General features: G+C 40.2%; 1 protein-coding gene across 4 annotated transcripts in view; it reads right to left on the reverse strand.

Annotated features, from left to right (window-relative positions):
• Positions 1-19,546, reverse strand: part of STXBP3 (syntaxin binding protein 3) — a 71,803-nt gene that overhangs the window by 24,333 nt on the left and 27,924 nt on the right. For all 4 annotated transcript variants that reach the window (XM_033916716.1, XM_033916714.1, XM_033916713.1 and 1 more), the window contains 5 exons: positions 18,016-18,106; positions 13,369-13,493; positions 7,727-7,825; positions 7,584-7,641; positions 7,159-7,224 (listed from right to left, as the gene is read on the reverse strand). In XM_033916716.1, coding sequence (XP_033772607.1) covers positions 7,159-7,224; positions 7,584-7,641; positions 7,727-7,825; positions 13,369-13,493; positions 18,016-18,106 — 439 coding nt within the window. The remainder of the gene's footprint in view (positions 1-7,158; positions 7,225-7,583; positions 7,642-7,726; positions 7,826-13,368; positions 13,494-18,015; positions 18,107-19,546) is intronic.

The raw sequence follows: 19,546 nt of genomic DNA on the forward strand, positions 1-19,546 counted from the left end.
TATTTATAAAGGCCCATATTATTAAGAAAAGCTCAGAGTATTTGATTTGTTTGTGGTGATGTATGACAATAGAAAGTGAAATAGGACAAAGTAAAAATTGAAAGAGAGAGGAAAAAAGAAGAGAAAGAGAAAAAAAAAAAAAAAAAAAATTTAAAGAGAAGACAGGAGTGTCTACATAGTAGAGTGTACATATGAATCTAAAAATGACCAGGGTGATTTTTTGTTTTTCCAATTCATGGATTTACGGAGTGAAATTTTATTTTCATATGCATATGATTCAAATCTGTGGTACATACATAGAGAGTTCCACCAAAAAGTATAATCTAATAACGAATATGATTTCCAATTTTTCAGAATATGCATGAGAGCAGTCACAAACATGGTATCAATGAGTTTAGGAGGACAATTTGATGTGTCCTTTGTCCCTCTCTTGTAGAATGGTATTGGTGGCAGTCTGCAGTCTGACAAATGTAAAATTTATTTTCACTTCCTGCATTCAAGTTTCACAGTCGCTGAGGTAAGTAGACCTTTATTAGAAAGAATGTGTTATGACCAGCTTCAGTAGTTGTTCATGTCAGGAATTCTCATGCGCACAGACTCATTACCAGCTCTGGTGTAACTATTCCCTGTGTTTATTTTTCTGCAGTTTAAAAAAAAACCCAAATCAAAAATGGCTACATAATATTGCTGAAACACAACTTCTTTTCCTCTAGCTGGTTTGTTTCTTCAGTGCTGCTGTTTGCTTTTACCGCCGGTGTGGTTTTCAGGCACATCAGCTACACTCCTACCTCTGTTTTACTTTTCTGACGAGTGACACCATTTTCTGAGCTGTGTTTGAGTGTGATGTGATTTCTGCAAAGATTTTTCACAATTTCAGTCTCTGCTGTGCTTCTCTGGTTTATTCTCCTGATTTCCAGCCACTAGATTCTGTCAGGACCTCTATTGTTGTAGCCAGGAAATAGGCTTCTGTTAATATCTTCTTTGATGCTAATTTGCTTCTTAAGCTCTGTGTGCTTTTCATTTTATCCTGTTGCTTGTACTGCTAGACTAAGGAACTTATTTCTTTCCTGTGGGGTTATGCAGTGGCATTTCATGAAAGTTCTTATTAGCTCGGGTGAACAATATCCAAAACCGATTGTTATTCTTTTGGAACCCTTTCCTAATTCTCACTTTATTTAAATTACTGGATACAACTGCTGCGGGTTCTTGGATTGCTTGTGTGTGGCAATTTCTTGCTGGTGACTATAGAAGCTTGTGGGGTCACTGCCTTACTTATTTAAGATATGCATTGCTGTTAATGATTAATGACAGCATCCTTCAGGCCCTAATTTCAGGAATGTTGGTGCCAGATAGAAAAATGATACATGTAAAATAAGTTGAAAATGTAAATTTCTGAAAATGTATCAAATTATTTACCTAGTTATTTATAATAAGTGCTTGGTATACCACTATTAAATGCTAAAAGCATTATAAAGTGGTTTACAGAACATAAAATAAGTGGGAGCTAGAAATCCTTGGAGAGGAAAGAAAGGGAAACAAACATAGAAGATGGGACAAAGGATGGTATAGGGTAGAGAGAAGAATAAGAAGAATGAGTTAAGAGAAAAAAAAAGAAAGAAGAATCAAAAAGGAGGAGTAGGAGTCACTGAACTGATGGGCCAGATGTTATTCAAAAACAAGCTACAAAAGTCAAGTTTTTTTGACTGCTCTCTTGAAATTTGGGATATAGTGTTCTAAGCGAAAGCAGTTGCAGGAGACTGTTCAACTTGTCTGCTAACATGTTCTCCTTTCCTGCTCAGCAGACTGTTTTCAGGAAAATGTTACGAGGAATTGCCCAGGATCAAATTTGGATTGCTACTTGATATATGCAAGATCCTGTATCACCTTGCTTGTTCATATAGTACATGGCCACTTGTTTGTCTGTATGGCTGGGTACTACTTGATTGAGGAGATGATCATAAAATGTGAATAGAGCATTGCGAATTGCATGAAGTTCAAGGAGACTGATGTGGAGAGCTTTTACTGGAGGGCTCCAAGAACCTTGGGTATGGAGGATGTCAAGGTGGGCTCCCCATCCGAGCATAGAGGCATCAGTTTTCAATATCTTTTGATGTAGTGGTGTCTGGAATAGAAGGCCCCTAGAGAGATTGGGTGGCAATAATCACCACTGAAGTGACCCCCTGGAGATGTGATGTTACTCTGATTTGTTGGGACAGAAGTCCAGTGGCTTGAGACCATTGAGTTAAAGGTGCCCATTGAGGTTCTCTGAGATGTAGATGGGAAAATGGAGTTACACGTACTGTAGAGGCCATGTGGCCGAGGACTTGCAACATCTGATGTACAGATATGTAGCGATAAGAAGAGATCTCTTGGCAGATTTGAACTAGAGTATTGAGTCTTTGTTGAGATAGAAATGCATGAGTTTGAGTTGTGTTTAAGAGAGTTCCAATGAATTCTTGAGACTGAGCAGGTTCTTGATAGGATTTCCCATAGTTGACTGCAAATCTTAGGAGCTCCAGGAGACAAACTGTTGCATTCATGGCTTGGTGAGCCTGTTGAGGTGTGGACACTTTGATCATCCAGTCATCTAGATAAGGGAACACATGGAAATTATATAAGTGAAGGAATGCAGCTATTACTATTAAGCACATGTGCAAACTCTGAGTGCAGACACTAGACCAAATGGCAACATCCTGTACTGAAAGTGACATGTTCTCATTTGGAAAAAAGGTATTTCCTGTGAGCAGGCAGGATGGAAATATAAGTGTATGCTTCTTTCAGGTCTAGAGAGCAGAGCTAGTTGCTCTTCTCTAATAGTGGTAATAAGGTACCCAGACAAAATTTCTTCACCAAGTATTTGTTGAGAGCACAGAGGCCCAGAATTGGATGGAGACCTCCAGATTTCTTCAGTATGAGGAAACTTGAGTAGAACCCTCAGCTTCTCTCCTTCAGAGGAACTTATTTTATGGCAGTGAACTGGATGAGGGCTGAGAGTTCCTGGAGGAGGGTCTTCTGCTGGGAGTTGAGAGACTCTTTTTCGGGTGTGGTTTGGAGGTTTCTGTTGTAAACAAAGGGCACAGCCATGACTCATTACTTGAAGGACCCAATGATCCGATTTTATTAGGGTCCATTGATGATGGAAATAGGTGAGTTGACCTCCTATGGGTAGAGTCTGAGGTGAATGGTGAGAAATACTGAACATGCTATGAGGAAGTCAAAAAGACTGCTGCTGCTTAGACCTAGATGGAGAAGTAGTTTTCTGCTGTCTCTTTTGTCAGGGTTGCCTTTGAGTAGTTGGTTGAGTGGACATAGAATGTTGGTGATACCTATACAGAGCATTTGGAGGTAGTTGAATATCTCCTTGGTTGCTGAAGTTGAGGAGATTTTGAGGAGGACAAGGTTGTCGTGCAATCAGTTTGACGTTTGATAGTTTATGTAGCCTCCTCTATATGGTCTCCAAATAAACCAACTATACAGAGAATATTAGAGAGACGGTCTTGAACATTAGCATCCAAATCTGAGCTTCTCAGCCATGCCTGTCTTTACATGGCTATTGAGACTGCAGCAGTTCGAGATGTAATATCAAATGCATCAAATGTAGATCATACCATGTACTTTCTGGTCTCTAAAACATTAGATGTTGAAAGGAAGGTAGATATTACATGTTCTGATGGCATGCTGATCATTTCAGCAAAGAGCCTTGAAATACTCTGCGGCCAAATTTATCTAGTTTTGCTTTCTTGTCCAGGAGGGGTACTGGCATAATTTCTGAAATTGTTTGCTCTTTTTAAGGCAGACTCTATGACCAAAGGCTTGTGCTGCAATTATGGTCAGTCAAATCCAGAACAAGACTGGATCTGATAAAGAGTGTCCAACTTGCATGGAGAAACTAGAATGGAAAGTCGAGATTCCTAGTTTTTAAATAATGCTCCCTTCATGAGGTTGTGTAGAGGAACCCTAATACAGTCTCTGGGTCACTCTTTATAATCAAGGGCATAAGTTCCACTTGAGGCTCTGTCTCAGATTCCATGTTTATTGGGAGTGCTTGCAACATCTGTCGCATAAACTTTATGAAGGATTGACTTTGTGGGAGTGGCCTTCAACAAGACAGTGGTGGAGATGAATCCAAAGATATCCCATAAGACTTATCTGCTGATAGTTCTGGACAATCAGTAGAGGAATGTATAGACCAGGGGTAGGCAATTCCAGTCCTTGAGAGCCGGAGCCAGGTCAGGTTTTCAGGGTCTCTACAATGATTATGTATGAGATGGATTTGCATGCACTGCCTCCTTGAGATGCAACTCTATCTCATGCATATTTATTGTGGATATCCTGAAAACCTACCTGAACCAGAATTGCCTACCCCTGGTATAGACAATCAGAGTCACAGTCTTCGATGTCAGGTCTTGCAGAATGAGATCAACATCAAGGAGAGTATTGAGATCGATGTGATGAGCATTGAGGTAAGCACTGAGATGATCATTGATGTGAGTGTCGTGATAAACGCTGAGAGGAGTGCCGAGAATGGGATGATAAATTGAGGCCCTTTGATGATGATGCAGGCCTCAATGCAGATCCTTGATGCTGTGCATCCTTGATGCTGTGCATCCAAGCTCAATGCCTCAATGGAGCTCTTGAGCATTGCTCAGACTGAGTTGAGGCTGGGAGCAGAAACTGGCACAGAGTGCATCTGCAGCAACCCAGATAACTTTTTCTGCAACAACATGCCAAGCTGTTCCTGCAGAGATGGCGCAGGTACCAATGTTGACAAGGGTACATCAGGTGGTAGTTGCGTTGGGTGTCGAGCGGTTGGGGACCTTGATATTGAGGCACACCTCAGAGGAGACACCAACTGTAGAGGAGATATAGCATTGGTGTGCCAACACTTTGAACACTTTTGTATTTCCCCTATTTTATTTCATAATGTAATTCTTTACCTTAATCCTATCGTTCCAGTAAGTCCTGTATGTTTTAATGTATGTTACCCTATTTTATTATGTACAAACTGCTTAGAAGACTGATTGGCGGTATAGAAATTTTTATTAAACTTGAATTCATCGATGGTAATGATGCATGAGATAATGCTGAAGTATACTCAAGGGGGGAAAGGCATTAATGCTTCTTAGCTTTTTTATGAGCTTCTTCCGAGGCAGGCAACACCAACAAATATGACAAGGAACAGGGTGTTAGAAACATAGAATATGATGGCAGAAAAGGGCCGATGGCCCAACAAGTCTGCCCAATCATGATCCCTTCCACCCTCGAGAAACTATCCCCTATCATACCTCTGTAGCGACCCCGAATGTTTGTCCCATTGTCTCTTGAAGTCGAGCGTGCTACTAGCCTCGATTACCTGATGTGGAAGACCATTCCATCTATCAATCACCCTCTCGGTAAAGAAGTATTTCCTGGTATCCCCATGAAATCTTCCTCCCCTAAGTTTTAGCAGATGTCCTCTTGTCACCGTGGGACCCGTAAGAGTGAAGATTTCTTCCTCCTCCTCGATGCGGCCCGTTATGTACTTGAAAGTTTCTATCATTTCCCCCCTTTCTCTGCGCTCCTCGAGCGAGTATAAGCGCAGACTGCTCAGACTGTCTTCATATGAATGATCTTTAAGTCCTAAGTCCATCCTTGTGGCCATTCTCTGAACTAACTCAATTCTCCTCAAATCCTTTTGGTAATGTGGCCTCCAAAACTGGACACAGTACTCCAGGTGCGGTCTCACCATGGATCTGTATAATGGCATTATAACTTCAGGTTTTCGGCTGATGGCATTGATGCTGGTGTTGATGTTGGAGTTGCTGAATCTTGAGTATCAGCATCAAGAGTCTCCAGCTATCCTCGATGTGTAGATGAAGTTGACTTGAAAAGTTTTTGTACTGCAACTTTCTGGCTTTAAGTGACCACTTCTGTAACTTAGAGCAGAGCGAACAAGAAATGCCCAGGTGTTTAGGACCTAGGCACTGGACACACCAATTATGCAGGTCTGCACCTGAAATGGTCCTTTGGCATGGAGTGCACTGCTTGAAGCCACTAGGAGCCTTTGACATTGAAGGAAAAACTGACTCCTGTTAGGCTACACAGGTTAGACAATTCTAAATCTAATAGATGCTGGCACTGTCATCTAGACATTGGGACACTGGATCATCTGTTGTTCTATTGTCCTTTGATACTCAACTTTTGGAAGTCATTATGGGGACAGATTAATCTCATATTGGAATCAACAAAACCATTGACATATGAGGTAGTCATATGTCGAACATTACTGCATATTATGCCCCCCCCCCACCCCCATGGACTGCTATAAATGCAGGCTTTTCCTAATTATGACAGGGATAGCCATGTAAATGGTAACTCGCAATTGGAAAAATTGTGATCGCCTTAATTTTCCTTTTTGGTGGGCGAGTTTATGTTTATGCTACAGATATGAGAAGATGAATGCTGATATAGTGGGGCATAGCTTCTCATCCATGGGGAAAACTGAGACCTGAAGGTCTTGCAAACTGACCTCGGGTAGGAACACATCAATGCATGCATGGTATGGGCAGTCTCGAGACTTTTAAAGGGACAGTACATTTTTGCATTGTCCATGCTAGGTTCCGTGGATGATGTCACCCACATGTGAGAATATGCTGTCTGCTTGTCCCCGAATAAAAAAGTATATACTACTGAATGAATAGGCGAAACATGTTGAGAAAATAAAGGCTTGACAAGACAGACAAGAAGTCAGAGGACTGAAAGAGCATCACTTCAATCAACTGCAGTAATGGGAGGGGAGAAAACAGGACAGGCAAGGGAAACCATGAACATAGCTATTTTTGAAAGGTCTGCTAAATAAACTTCTTTTAAAGTGGTAGCATCTCAAATTGTAATATATAATGCATACCCAAAACTTCAATATAAAATTTTGAGTTAGGATTACTAAGATTTTTTTTACATCCCTTATTAGTATGCTTTATGACTGGTGTAATTGACTAGTTGGGGGTATTAATTAAATGAATCAGTTCTTAGGTAAAGCATGGAATACAAATTTTAAATTAAATTAGGTACAAGGAAAAAGCTGTAAAAATATAAATGGCCAATTTTCTACAAGTATTTACTGCTCATTCAGCCAGAAGCCCAATGTAGTCTGCAAATGTTGAACTAGGGGTTGATTACCGTGCTGAGCTGCTTTCGAAAATGAGGCATCTTTTTCATCAGCTGACACAAACTGCTTAGTGATAACTGTGGAAATAGAATAATATGTCAATATACAATTTTAAAGCCATTTATTTCGCACTTACCATATTTAACTTAAACTCTGATATAGAAAGAGGCAGTGTGGTACCTGGACATCAATTACATAGAGTACAAACCATTTTCAAAGAGTTCCAAAGTTATATTCACAGTGGGGGGGACTTTGTCCCCATGTCATTCTCTATATCATTATATCAAATAGTAAAATGCAAATCTAAAATAGACATGCTAAGGTCAAGTAAAATTTTCTATATCATTATATCAAATAGTAAAATGCAAATCTAAAATAGACATGCTAAGGTCAAGTAAAATTTTGTATAAATCAATATTAAAACCTATTTTCCTACTTTTGCTTCTGTTGCTTTTTTGCTTGAAGAAATCTCTTGCACAAGCCTTGGAATTTCTCTGGTAAATCAAAAATGCATTTAGTTCAACTGGTCAGTCAAAAAAAAAAAATGCAATAAAAACTCAGCTGAAGTTATTAACTTACTCCAATACATATGCAATATGCCTGTGTCGAATTTTCACCCAGAGTTCATCGTGCTCATCCAAATATGCTTCTTTCTTGTTTGATTCATCGGTCTGATACCTAAAATTTAGATTTATTTAAATATAGCTTACACCTTACATAAGAACATAAGAACTGCCATACAGGGATAGACCGAAGGTCCATCAAGGGTCACAAGTACCTGGCAAGATCAAAGTGAGTTACATTCAGGTACACTAGGTATTTCTCTAATTCTAGGAGACATAAAGTCTAATTTTGTAACTGAGGATATGGAGGGTTAAGTGAGTTGCCCAAGATCACAAGGAGCAGCAGCAGTCGAATTTGAACTTGGCTTCGTTGGATGTCAGTGTGGAGTTCTAATAAAGAGGCTACTTCTCCACAAGACAGTTATCAAACCAGGAAACTCATAAATAGCCTTCACATATAACAAAACAATTAAAAAGAAAGTTTAAAAATACAAGTGGTGCACATTAGCTGTTTCCTTTTACTAACTTATCCAGGTCCCCTAGTCCCTCAGAGTTCATACTTGTCTTTATTTATTTTATTTAAAAACTATGCAGTTTACAAAATTACATGCATACATATTAAAAATACTACAACATGTTTCAATAGAACAAACACAATAAAACATTAACTAATGGTATCATTATTAAAACCTATTTTCAAATTCATCCTACAAGATGGAAAGACAAAATCCCATAAAAACATTTACAGGATGATAAAGCTTTAACAGCAAATAGCATTAGCACATGAAGGCACTTCATGTGTTTTCAACATTTTCTTAAAGTTCAGTCTCCCATCGCAGAATACCGCTTGGTACCTATTACAGACAGCATTTTTGCCTCAATCTTAACATGAGAGACTACCATCTTACCCTCCAAATTCAACTTCATACCATTTTCAGATCTCAAACATTTTCTGGGTTGATAGATTTTAAAAAACTCCTTTAGTGCCATTGGGGAAACTTGATATAAGATTTGCTGTATGACTGAAAGAATCTTAAACTGTACTGGGTCATTAAGAATAGCCTTACTGGGTCAGACCAATCAAGCCCAGTTGCCCATTCTCACGGTGGCCAATCCAGGTCACTAGTACCTGGCCAAAATGCAAAGAGTAGCAACATTTCATACTACTGACCCAGGGCGAGCAGAGGCTTCCCCCATGTCTTAATAACAGACTATGGACTTTTCCTCCAGGAATTTGTCCAAACTTTTCTTAAAACCAGCTACGCTATCCGCGCTTACCACAACCTCTGGCAACGTGTTCCAGAGATTAACTATTCTCTGAGTGAAAAAATATTTTCTCCTACTTGTTTTAAAAGTATTTCCCTGCAATTTCATTGAGTGTCCCCTAGTCTTTGTAATTTTTGACGGAGTGAAAAATCGATCCACTTGTACCCGTTCTACTCCATTCAGGATTTTGTGGACTTCAATCATATTTCCCCTCAGCTGTCTCTTTTCCAAGCTGACAAGCCCTAACCTTTTTAGTCTTTCTTCATATGAGAAGCATTCCATCCCCTTTATCATCTTGGTCGCTCTTCAATGAACCTTTTCTAGTGCTGCTATATCTTTCTTGAGATAAGGAGACCAGAATTGAACGCAATACTCCAGGTGAGGTCACACCATGGAGCGTTACAGAGGCATTATAATATTTTTAGTCTTGTTAACCATCCCTTTTTAAATTATTCCTAGCATCTTATTTGCTTTTTCGGCTGCAGCCGTACATTGGGTGGAAGGTTTCTTTTTTTCTTTTTTTAATCTTTATTCATTTTAAAACTTACAATAAGTGTAACATAAGATACTATCATTTTATACTTTAACATCACTTAATAGTCTATCAGAGATAAATTCAGATCAAATACCCCTCTCCTTCCCACACCCCCATCAACTGTCATTAAACTTAAGAAAACATAAAATATCCCCCTCCTGACAATTATCCACAATCAAAGGAAAACAAAACAAAATTACCCCCTCCCCCCTCGGATGTGTATGTTTAAAGGGAAAAAGTAATATTCATTCTTTACAATATTTTATTAATGGCTCCCAAACATCCTGAAATTTCTTGAAATTACCCTGCTATATAGCTATTACCCTCTCCATTTTAAAGATGTGACATAAAGAATTCCACCAAAAACTGTAATTCAGTTGATCCCAATTATTCCAGTTTTTCATAATATGTTGTATGGCAACCCCTGTCATTATGGGCAGAAGGTTTCATCGTATTGTCTACAATGACAAACAGATCCCTTTCTTGGGCATTGGACCCTAGCATCCGGGAACTGTGATTTGGGTTATTCTTCCTAATATGCATCACTTAGCATTTGTCCACATTAAATTTCATCTGCCACTTGGACGACCAGTCTTCCAATTTCCTAAGGTCTGCCTGCAATGTTTTACAATCTACATGTATTTTAACAACTTTGAACATTTTAGTGCCATCTGCAAATTTAATCACCTCACTCATCATTCCAATTTCCAGATTGTTTATAAATAAGTTAAATAGCACCAGTCCCAGTACAGATCCCTGTGGCACTTCACTGTTTACTCTCCTCCATTGAGAAAAATGACCATTTAACCCTACCCTCTGTTTTCTATCTGATAACTAATTCCTAATCCACAACTGAACTTTGCCTCCTATCCTAAGAGCATCACAGACCTGTTATTGCTCGATTTCATGTGGCTGAACACCACTTATCCCTCTAAGAAGGAGAGTGCCGAGTGCCATGGGTCGTGTAATGGGTTCCTGTGGCCACAAAAATGTTGATGTTATATATAAAGGCTCTGATTCTGCAAAGTGCCGTTCCGATTTTAGGCAGCTGTAGGCATCCTACAGCTGTCTAATCAACCAATCGGGATGCAAGTTTTTTAAAAAAATGCTCCCCAGGCAGGCCGCCTATATTGAAGGCGCCTCCGGGAGCCTAGGGAGGCCCGCAAGACACCTAAGCTCGCCTAAGGGCCTTAGGCGAACCTAGGCGGCCCTACGCGTCTCCCTAGTAGAGGAAGAGACACTTAAAATGTATTGTAAGTAGACGCGGCCGCTGTACTTATCGTGGCAAGGGATCTCCCTGCCACAATAAGTATAGCGGCCATGGCTGCCTGTCCAATCACGGGCAGGAGGAGGGTGCCGAACCCCTCCTGTCGGAAAGCCGTACCCCATCCGGACCCCCCATGACTCCCCTAACCTCCCCCCCAACTAACCTTTAAATGTTGGTCGGTTGGACGGGTCTTGCTGCCGTCCAGTCGACAGGCCCGCCTCGTCGAAATGAGATGGGCCCGCCCCTTCCCCGCTAAGTCTAAGGCCTGATTGGCCCAGGTGCCTACGAGCCTGGGCCAATCACACCTTAGGGCTAGTGGGGATGGGCGTCCTATACAGAAACAGGGCCAAAGAGTAAAGACTAATCAAGAACTTTCCTTAGATCCTTCAGCACCCTTGGATGGATACCATCTGGCCCCATTGCTTTGTCTACCTTTAATTTAGATAGCTCCTCACGAACACAACCCTCTGAAAATTGATCAGGGTCTTCCACACAATCCCTATTCGCATTTGTCTTCTACGGTCCCTTCTGGCCATTTTAGTTTTTATTCCATACTTGGGTCAACAGATAAAGCATATAAACTGCAACTGTCCACCAGCAGCAACTGATCATCTTTTGTATTGTGGATCATATCATGCACCATTTTCAAACTAGTAAGCTATAATCTATGAAGCTGGTTTGTAATCATTTTTGAAACCAAAAAAAGTGGGATCTTTGGATTGGATTGAATTGACACCAGTTTTCTAACTCCCAAACCACTGAACTTAGCACACGTAGACAAAAACATTTTTATGGGGCCATACTGAACACACATCAATATCAGAAATGGTGTATTCTTGCAGGGTCCTTGGGTAAAACACCTGTAATCGATCATCTGGGCTTCTAAAGTCTGCTTCTTTCTCTCTTCTCTGTGTGCTCACTTGGACTTCTTAAAGCTTTGTAGAAATAATAAAACTAGTCTTTGGTAGGCTAAAAGTCTGCACCTTGAATATTCATGTCAGCACAAGATGCACAGCTGCACCACCTTTTATCAGACTAAAGTAATAAATATGTAAAGATGATGGATAAAAGTTCAAATCCCACTGCAGTTTCTTGTGATCTTCACTTAACCCTCTACTGCATCAGGTACAAACATGGAGGACCATAATCAAAACAAACGTCCCCTTTTGGCCTAAGGCCCTAAATGCTGAAAGTAGCAGCAGGTAAAATGTCCATTCACAAAAAAAACATCCAAAATGAGGGTTTTTTTTTAGAATGGCCTGCCTCTACGTTCAGCAGTTTAAACGGCCAGATCACCACTACGTCTAAACTTACAACACATAATCAACCAAAAAGAGGCCTAAGTCCCAAACGCCCAAAACAAAAGCTTTTAGGCGAAGGAGGGGCCAGTCCTTCACCTAAAAGCTGGATTCTGTAACCGGTGTCTGTCAAAAACACTACAGGTTACAGAATCCACCCCCCCCCAACCACAACGATCTCTCCTGCCACAATCGACCCCCCTCCTGAACTGGGGGGTGGGGGTTCATCATGGGCAGGAGGGGTTGGGCTCCCTCTTGCCCGTATCTTAGTGGGGGGTGGGGGGTGCATCGTGGACAGGAGGGGTTGGGCTCCCTCCTGCCTGTATTGATTCGGGGGTGGGGGGTCGCATCTCAACAGGAGAGACTGGCTACCTTTCATGTCACAATAGCAATCCCCTGAAATGCCACGGTTCATGAGGATCGCGGCATGGGACCGTGGCATTTTGGGGATCGTTGTCACGGCAGGGGAGATGAAGCATCTCTCCTGCCGCGATCATTGCAGTGGAGGGGTGGGCAGGTTGCCGGGGCCGCTGAGCTGATTGCGGCAGCCGCGATCAGCTCAGCGGCCCCTTTTTGGAACTTATACCTGTTTTAACTTGGTCTAAGTCAAAATGTATAAGTTCTGACTAGGTAACCTGTTCAAGCTTTTGATTATACTTGCTGTACGACTAAGTCTAGGTCGGCCCACCTCCCGCCCTTTCCCCTCCTCTAAAAATGCCTCTTTTTGCTCTAGGCGTTTAGAGGCAAGGGAAAGGCCTAAGCTGGTTTTAGATATGTCTAAAACCAGCTTTGATTATCGCTACTTGGACGATCTGACTTTTTGATCGTCCAAGTACCGATTTAGGCCCCTTTTTGGACTTTTTTTTTAAATTATGAGCCCCTTAGATTGTAAGCTCTCCTGAGACAGAAAAATACCTACTTTACCCAATTGTACCCTGCTTCAATAGCTTTCAGGTTGGCAGACAGTATATAAGAAATTGTATACATTTAAGGAATATATTAAGGAGAAGAAAACAATTAGGCAAGTGTTGTGGAGGCATAACCTGGAGTTGGGTATAGTCCTTGAAAATCTAATGAAACAGTGAGCTGGTTGTAAAGCTACACTGAAAGTGGCCATCCTCGATTTAGAAATTTAGGATAAGAAATGAGAGCTGCTCAAAAATCAATCTTTTACTCTGTTGCCAATCTAGTCATACATGAGGAAAGAAAACTGGAATGAACAGAACGTATTGCAGCTATCAAAGAAACATGGACATTTTATAATAAAATTAAAGCAATTAGAAAGCTATTACCAATAAATATCTTTTTCAATTGGTAGCAGATCATAGGCCATCGCCTGGAAGGTGAGTTCATGCAGTACTGTGGAAACAGGGTCAAATCCACGATCCACTATTAATAGCTGGGACTGGGTTTTACCCTGAAAAAAAGATAGAGGTATAGTTTTATAGATCAATGCTGTCTTGTTAAAATGTTTATTTTATTTTTATTTTTCCTCTAACTCTACTTTTCACTTCTCTATTACCCTCCAGGTACTTTAGTTAGATTGTGAGCCTTCGGGACAGTAAGGGAATTTTTCAAGTACCTTTCTTATTTCTAATCTTAATGTATATTTTCTGTAAACCGCTTAGAACCTAACGGATGTAGCGGTATATAAGAAATAAATTACATTACATTACATTAATTCTAAAATATTTTAAAGCACTACATAAACTAAGGGTTCTCAACCATCAACTAGACACCTAGTTAGTTGGGATTTCAAGATTACAATAATGAATACACATGAGATCAATATATGTAAATCGCTTGTTTACTCTTTCCAAAAATACTAGAACCAAGGGGACATGCGATGAAGTTAAGTAGTAGATTTAAAACAAACTGGAGGAAATATTTCTTCAATAAATGTGAAATTAAACTCTGGAATTTATTGCCAGAGAAAGTGGTGAAAGCAGTTAGTTTAGCACGATTTAAAAAAACAATTTGGATAATTTCCCAAAACAAAAGTTCATAAGCCATTATTAAGATGGTTTGGGGAAATCCACTGCTTATTCCTAAGATAAGCAGCATAAAATCTGTTTTACTCCTTGGGATCTTACCACGTACTTGAGACCTGGGTTAGTCACTGTTGAATGAAAGATTAGGATAATCTTCTTTCTGTTAATACACACAGGAGTCTGTATGTTAGGTGATATATCCGTGCTCGCACACCACTTATAGAAGGGTGTCAATCACATCTTCCAACTCCTCCTCCTTCACCAGTGGAGTATAGTGTCTTCTTCAGTTTATACCAAAGCAATCGATCTCCACTGTAACAGAAGAAAATAAGAGGGTCATGGAGAACATCCCTGGAGATAGCATACATTCCTGTTCTGCTCTGTAACTCATAAAAAAGAACAATAATTATCATAAACTTGCAACTTGCTGTGTGCATCTACCATCAACACATAAGGAGCTCCAACACTCAACAAACTCAGTATTTATTAGTAATCATTCATTCATGTTCATCCAACTGACAGAAGAACTACTCCAGTTCCGGAATATAGAGTTGGCAGAGGCAGAAAGCAGGCAAATTACAAAACCCACAGGGGGGCTGTACATACTCCTGTGTGTATTAACAGAAAGACGATTATCCATGTAAGAACCTAATCTTTACACAATCAAAGCAGTTTACATATTTTAGACAGGTTCTTCTTTTATACCTGGGGCAATGCAGTGTTAAGTGACTTGTCCAGAGTCACAAGGAGCTGCAGTGGGAATCAAACTCATAACCTCAGGGTGCTAAGGCAGCTGCTCTAACCACTAGACTACTCCTACACTCCTACTCTTTTCTCTTTTGCCTTCTCTCTTTACAATCTTTTCTTTTCTCGTTTGCCTTCTCTCTTTACAATCTTTTCTTATATGGTAACATTTTACATATATATTTAATAATCTTGCCCCAGTGAAATCACTGTGTACTTGTTAGAAAAGAAACAATCCCTGGTACATTCAAATAAGGTAAAATTATGTCTTACCTGATAATTTTCTTTCCCTTAGTCACAGCAGATGAGTCCAGACGACTGGGTTGTGTCCATCCACCAGCAGGCAGAGATAGATTACAATGAGCTATGAAATACACTTCTCCCTCCGTTTTTGTTATTCGCATTTTTTCTGGTTATTCGCATTATTTGTGGTTCTGTTAATCCCCTATCATAACAGAACCACAAATACAGAAAAAATGCGAATAACTTTTTCATATGTTATTCACTGTTTTCTATTAAAAAACATTGTGAATATAGTGAAATAGCAAATAACATGGTGGGATACCTGGCCTGTTCCTGAAGGAGAGGCAAAACACGATGAAGAAAGTGCTGGGAATCAGCAATTTTCTCTATAAACACTTGGAATCAGCGATTTCTCTATGCAAGCTGATGTAATTTGTGGGGGGGGGAGGAGCCAGCAAGCTAAAAACCGTGAATACTCGAAACCGCGAATACGGAGGGAGAAATGTATATAAGATGGTACGCTCCCTGGCTGCCCAGTATTCTCAGTATCAAAGCAGAAGGAACAGGAACAAACAGCAGCACTAATACTCCCTCCTCAGCCACAGCACTGAAAGCAACTATGCACAAAGGAAACAAAAGAAACAGCTCAGAAAAACCTGTCCAGGGAAAACAGCAGCTATGTTCGGTAAACAACAAATGACCGCATTCTACCACAGAGGGCAGGCTCTGGATTTGTTTGCTTAACTAAGGGAAAGAAAATTATCAGTTCATTAGCAGCAGATGAATCCAGACGAATGGGATGTAGCAAAGCAGCTCTATTCACTGAAGGTGAGATACAGCCACCACTGCTAACAAAACAGAGGCTCCAAATGCTGCTACAGACCGAGTGGTCACATCCACGTGATAGTGCCTGGCGAAGGTGTGGACAGAAAACCACATAGCCGCCTGACAATGTTCTCCAATGATAGGGACCAGGACTCCACCCACTAACTTGCTACAGACCTGGTTGAGCGAACTTTTAGTGAAAGAGTTTTCTTTCCTGATAGTACATATGCTGGCAAAATCACCTCCCTTATCCACCTAGCAATTGTTGGCTTTGATGCTGCGGAGCCCTAAACAATATGAACAGATGATCTGATCAGCGAAACTTGTTAGTAGTGCTGCCCGATTCAGGAAAAAAATTTCGATTCGATTCAGCCTACTGAATTGGTTTTTCGATTCAATTTTCCTGCCCAATTAGGTGTTTTTTTCAAACATCCTGGTGGGTTTATTTTATAGCCTCTTCACCCCCTTTTCCTTCTCCTAACCACACTGGCGCTGTGGTGTAAACAAAATAAACAAACAAAAAAGACTTTTCCTCTCTCTCTTAAATCCTAGCTCACATTTGCGGTCTAACACCAGCTCTGGCAGGATACATGTTTCAAATCTGACATATTGTAATCACAAAAGGGAAAATATAATTAGTTTTTCTACCTTTTGTTGTCTGGTCATTCAAATCTTGTTGGTCCCAGGCTCTGGTTGTCTTCTGATAACTTCCTTGCCAGGGTCTCCTTCTTTTTTCTTTCTCCGTTCTAACCATCCATCTGCCATCTCTGTCCTCCCCTTCCGTTTCCCTTCCCTCCCCCGGAGGTCTGGCATCTTTCTTTTTTTTCGTCTCCATCCACAGATCCATCTTTTCTTAACTACCCTTTCATCCAGCATCTCTCTCTCCTTCCCCACCACCCAAGGGTCCACCGTCTCTCCCTTTCTTTTCCCAACTACCCTCCTATCCAGTATCTCTATCCCCCTTCCACACCATCCCTTCTGTCCAACTTCTCTCCCTTTCTGTTCTTTCCCTCCCTAAATCCCATTGTCCATCATCTCTCTTCCTCTCCTCTATTTTCAGACCCATTATTTTATTCCCCCCCCCCCCCACAAGTCCGGCATATACACGTCTCTTTGAACCCCCCCTTCCCTCCCTCCCTCCGTGTACTTCTACACCAGGGCCCCCCTCCCCTGGTCTGTCCCCCCCTTGAAGGCCTGCACCTCCCCCTGAAGGCGCTGGCAAGGCTATGCCAGGCAGGAACTCAAAATGCAGACAGCAGTGGCTTTTCCCAAGTCCATCTTAATAATGATTTATGGAAACCAGTTCAAACCTTTTTTAAACCCAGTTATGCTTATGGCTTTCATCACATCCTTTGGCACCAAAGGTTCATCTTTTAAAAAATACCGACTCCTAAATAAATTCAAAAGTATTATTCCATGATTATTATTATAATGACCTCTTTACATTTGAATTCAGAGCTTATGTACTGACCTTTACAGCCCAGGAGCATTGCTTAATGTGTCAAACATACATGCTATCTCTCATGCTGTACCATTTCACCCTGACATTTGATCAGTGACAGATATAAATAAATATCTGTACCATAAACTCTTGAACACAGTACTTTTTTATTGAAACACTCCTATTCAGTGGTAAAATTAAAATACATTGGCTTCTACCTATAAGTATGAAAGGTTAAGAAACAAAACAAAAAACACAACAGAAATTCCTAATTAGTAATCCCTAAAAAATACAATAATCCCAAGATTTTGGTTCTGCTTTCAAAAGAACTTTAAATTATGGGGGGTTTTTTCATTTTGTATCTCTAATCAACCAAGGGCTCCTTTTACAAAGGTGCGCTAACATTTTTAGCGCACGCACAAGATTAGCGCGTGCTATAGCGCGTACTAGCTGAAAAATTACCGCCTGCTTAAAAGGAGGCAGTAGCGGCTAGCACACGTGGCAATTTAGCGCGCGCTATTCCGCGCGTTAAGGCCCTAACACACCTTTGTAAAAGGAGCCCCGAATGTCTATCAAATAAAAAACAAAAGAGAATTAAGTTTGATTTTTACTAAATTTGGACTAGAACGATAAGGGAAGATACTAACAACATAATAAAAGTTAAAGCATAAAAATTATTTGCTGTTAAATGTTACCTTAACTTTTCCTTCTTCATCTGTTTTATAGTATTGCACAAGTTTCTCTTCCACTAGATTTGCAAGTACGTTAGCATTATCTAATATTTGCCTAAAACAGAAAAAGAGTCCATGAAATTTATAGTCACAAATTGTAAAAAACAGATCTAATGTTTACCACCATATAATAATATCAAGAAACATTTCCATTTTGGAAACACAGATCTAGCGATAAAATTGCAATTTATAGACAGCAAGTTCTATTAGACCTAATCTTCAAATTGTCCACATTGAGACAATGACCACCCGTATTTTTTTTTTATTTACTGATTAGCACCAATTCTCAAAGAAAACCACACACATTTTTCACTTTGAATCTTGATGTGGGTACAAAGTATAAGCGGCCATCTCCTCCAGCTTTTTCTGTAGATAGGGTTTTGCTGGAGAACTACTTGCTAAAATTTGAAAATGTCATCTATACACATACCTTTCCTCCCCTGATTTAATATAGCCCCAGGAATGCTTCTTCTTAAGTGCGGCTAAAATTATGGATCACGACATGAACTTTTAGTCACACTGGGTAAAGGTAATTTTAATACATGTGAAACACTTTCTATCATAGTAAGATACTTTGAAAATTGTGAGGCCTCTGTATAATCTTGGCTTACCCAGTAAATATCTGGCTAAACATTATTGAAAATATAAGATGCAAAGAGATATCACTCTGTATAAAAACAGCAAACCTCAGCAAAGTTCTCTTTGTTGTTGAATGAATTTCTCCTAACAAGAGAGCTCATAAACAAGCTGGTCTGACTGCATGGCGGTGATATCCAATATAATATATAAGACATAGACTGAGATATCTATTCCTGTGGCTGGCTTGGAACTGAGAAAGCTACAGATGCATTCCCTTGGAAGAAGAAACCCTGATTATATGCAAAAGGCATCATCTTTAAGCCAACCATAAAGCACACCTGTAACGAGGCTCTGATGGGCACTATGATCCAAGGGAAATATGGGGGATAACCACCCTCCATACTGCAAAAGCCACATTGGTGAGTGCAAATAAGCAAGGGGGGAAATCCTAGCAGTTATGAACAAAGACTTATGGCATCCAAAAGCTACAGGGAAGCTGCCAAGCTAAAAAAAACAGCACAAAGATTAACAGGCAATATCGTCATTGGTTTTCATAGCACACTTTACAAAGGGATTTTACTAGGATGTGTGAAACACTCAGGGGCCGTTTTACTAAGCTTAGCACACACTAAAGGATATTAGTGTGTGCTAAATGCTAAGCGGTATACAAATTAAACATACATAATAATTGCAGAGGATGTACTTGGGCACATCCCCAACAATTGGCACTTAAGGCATGCCTTAACATCTTAAGTGCACTTCAATAGAACAGCCCCTTAGAGTAAGCTAAAATCTATTTAACACGCATTTCAAAAAAACCTAAAACAAACATCGAAAATGGACCAGTTAAAATCTAAATATCAGGAAATAGTCTGACCTTAAAAACGTTCCCCATGTAAATCCTTATCCGACACTT

Source organism: Geotrypetes seraphini, chromosome 12, assembly GCF_902459505.1.
Source record: "Geotrypetes seraphini chromosome 12, aGeoSer1.1, whole genome shotgun sequence".
Lineage (NCBI taxonomy): Eukaryota > Metazoa > Chordata > Amphibia > Gymnophiona > Dermophiidae > Geotrypetes > Geotrypetes seraphini.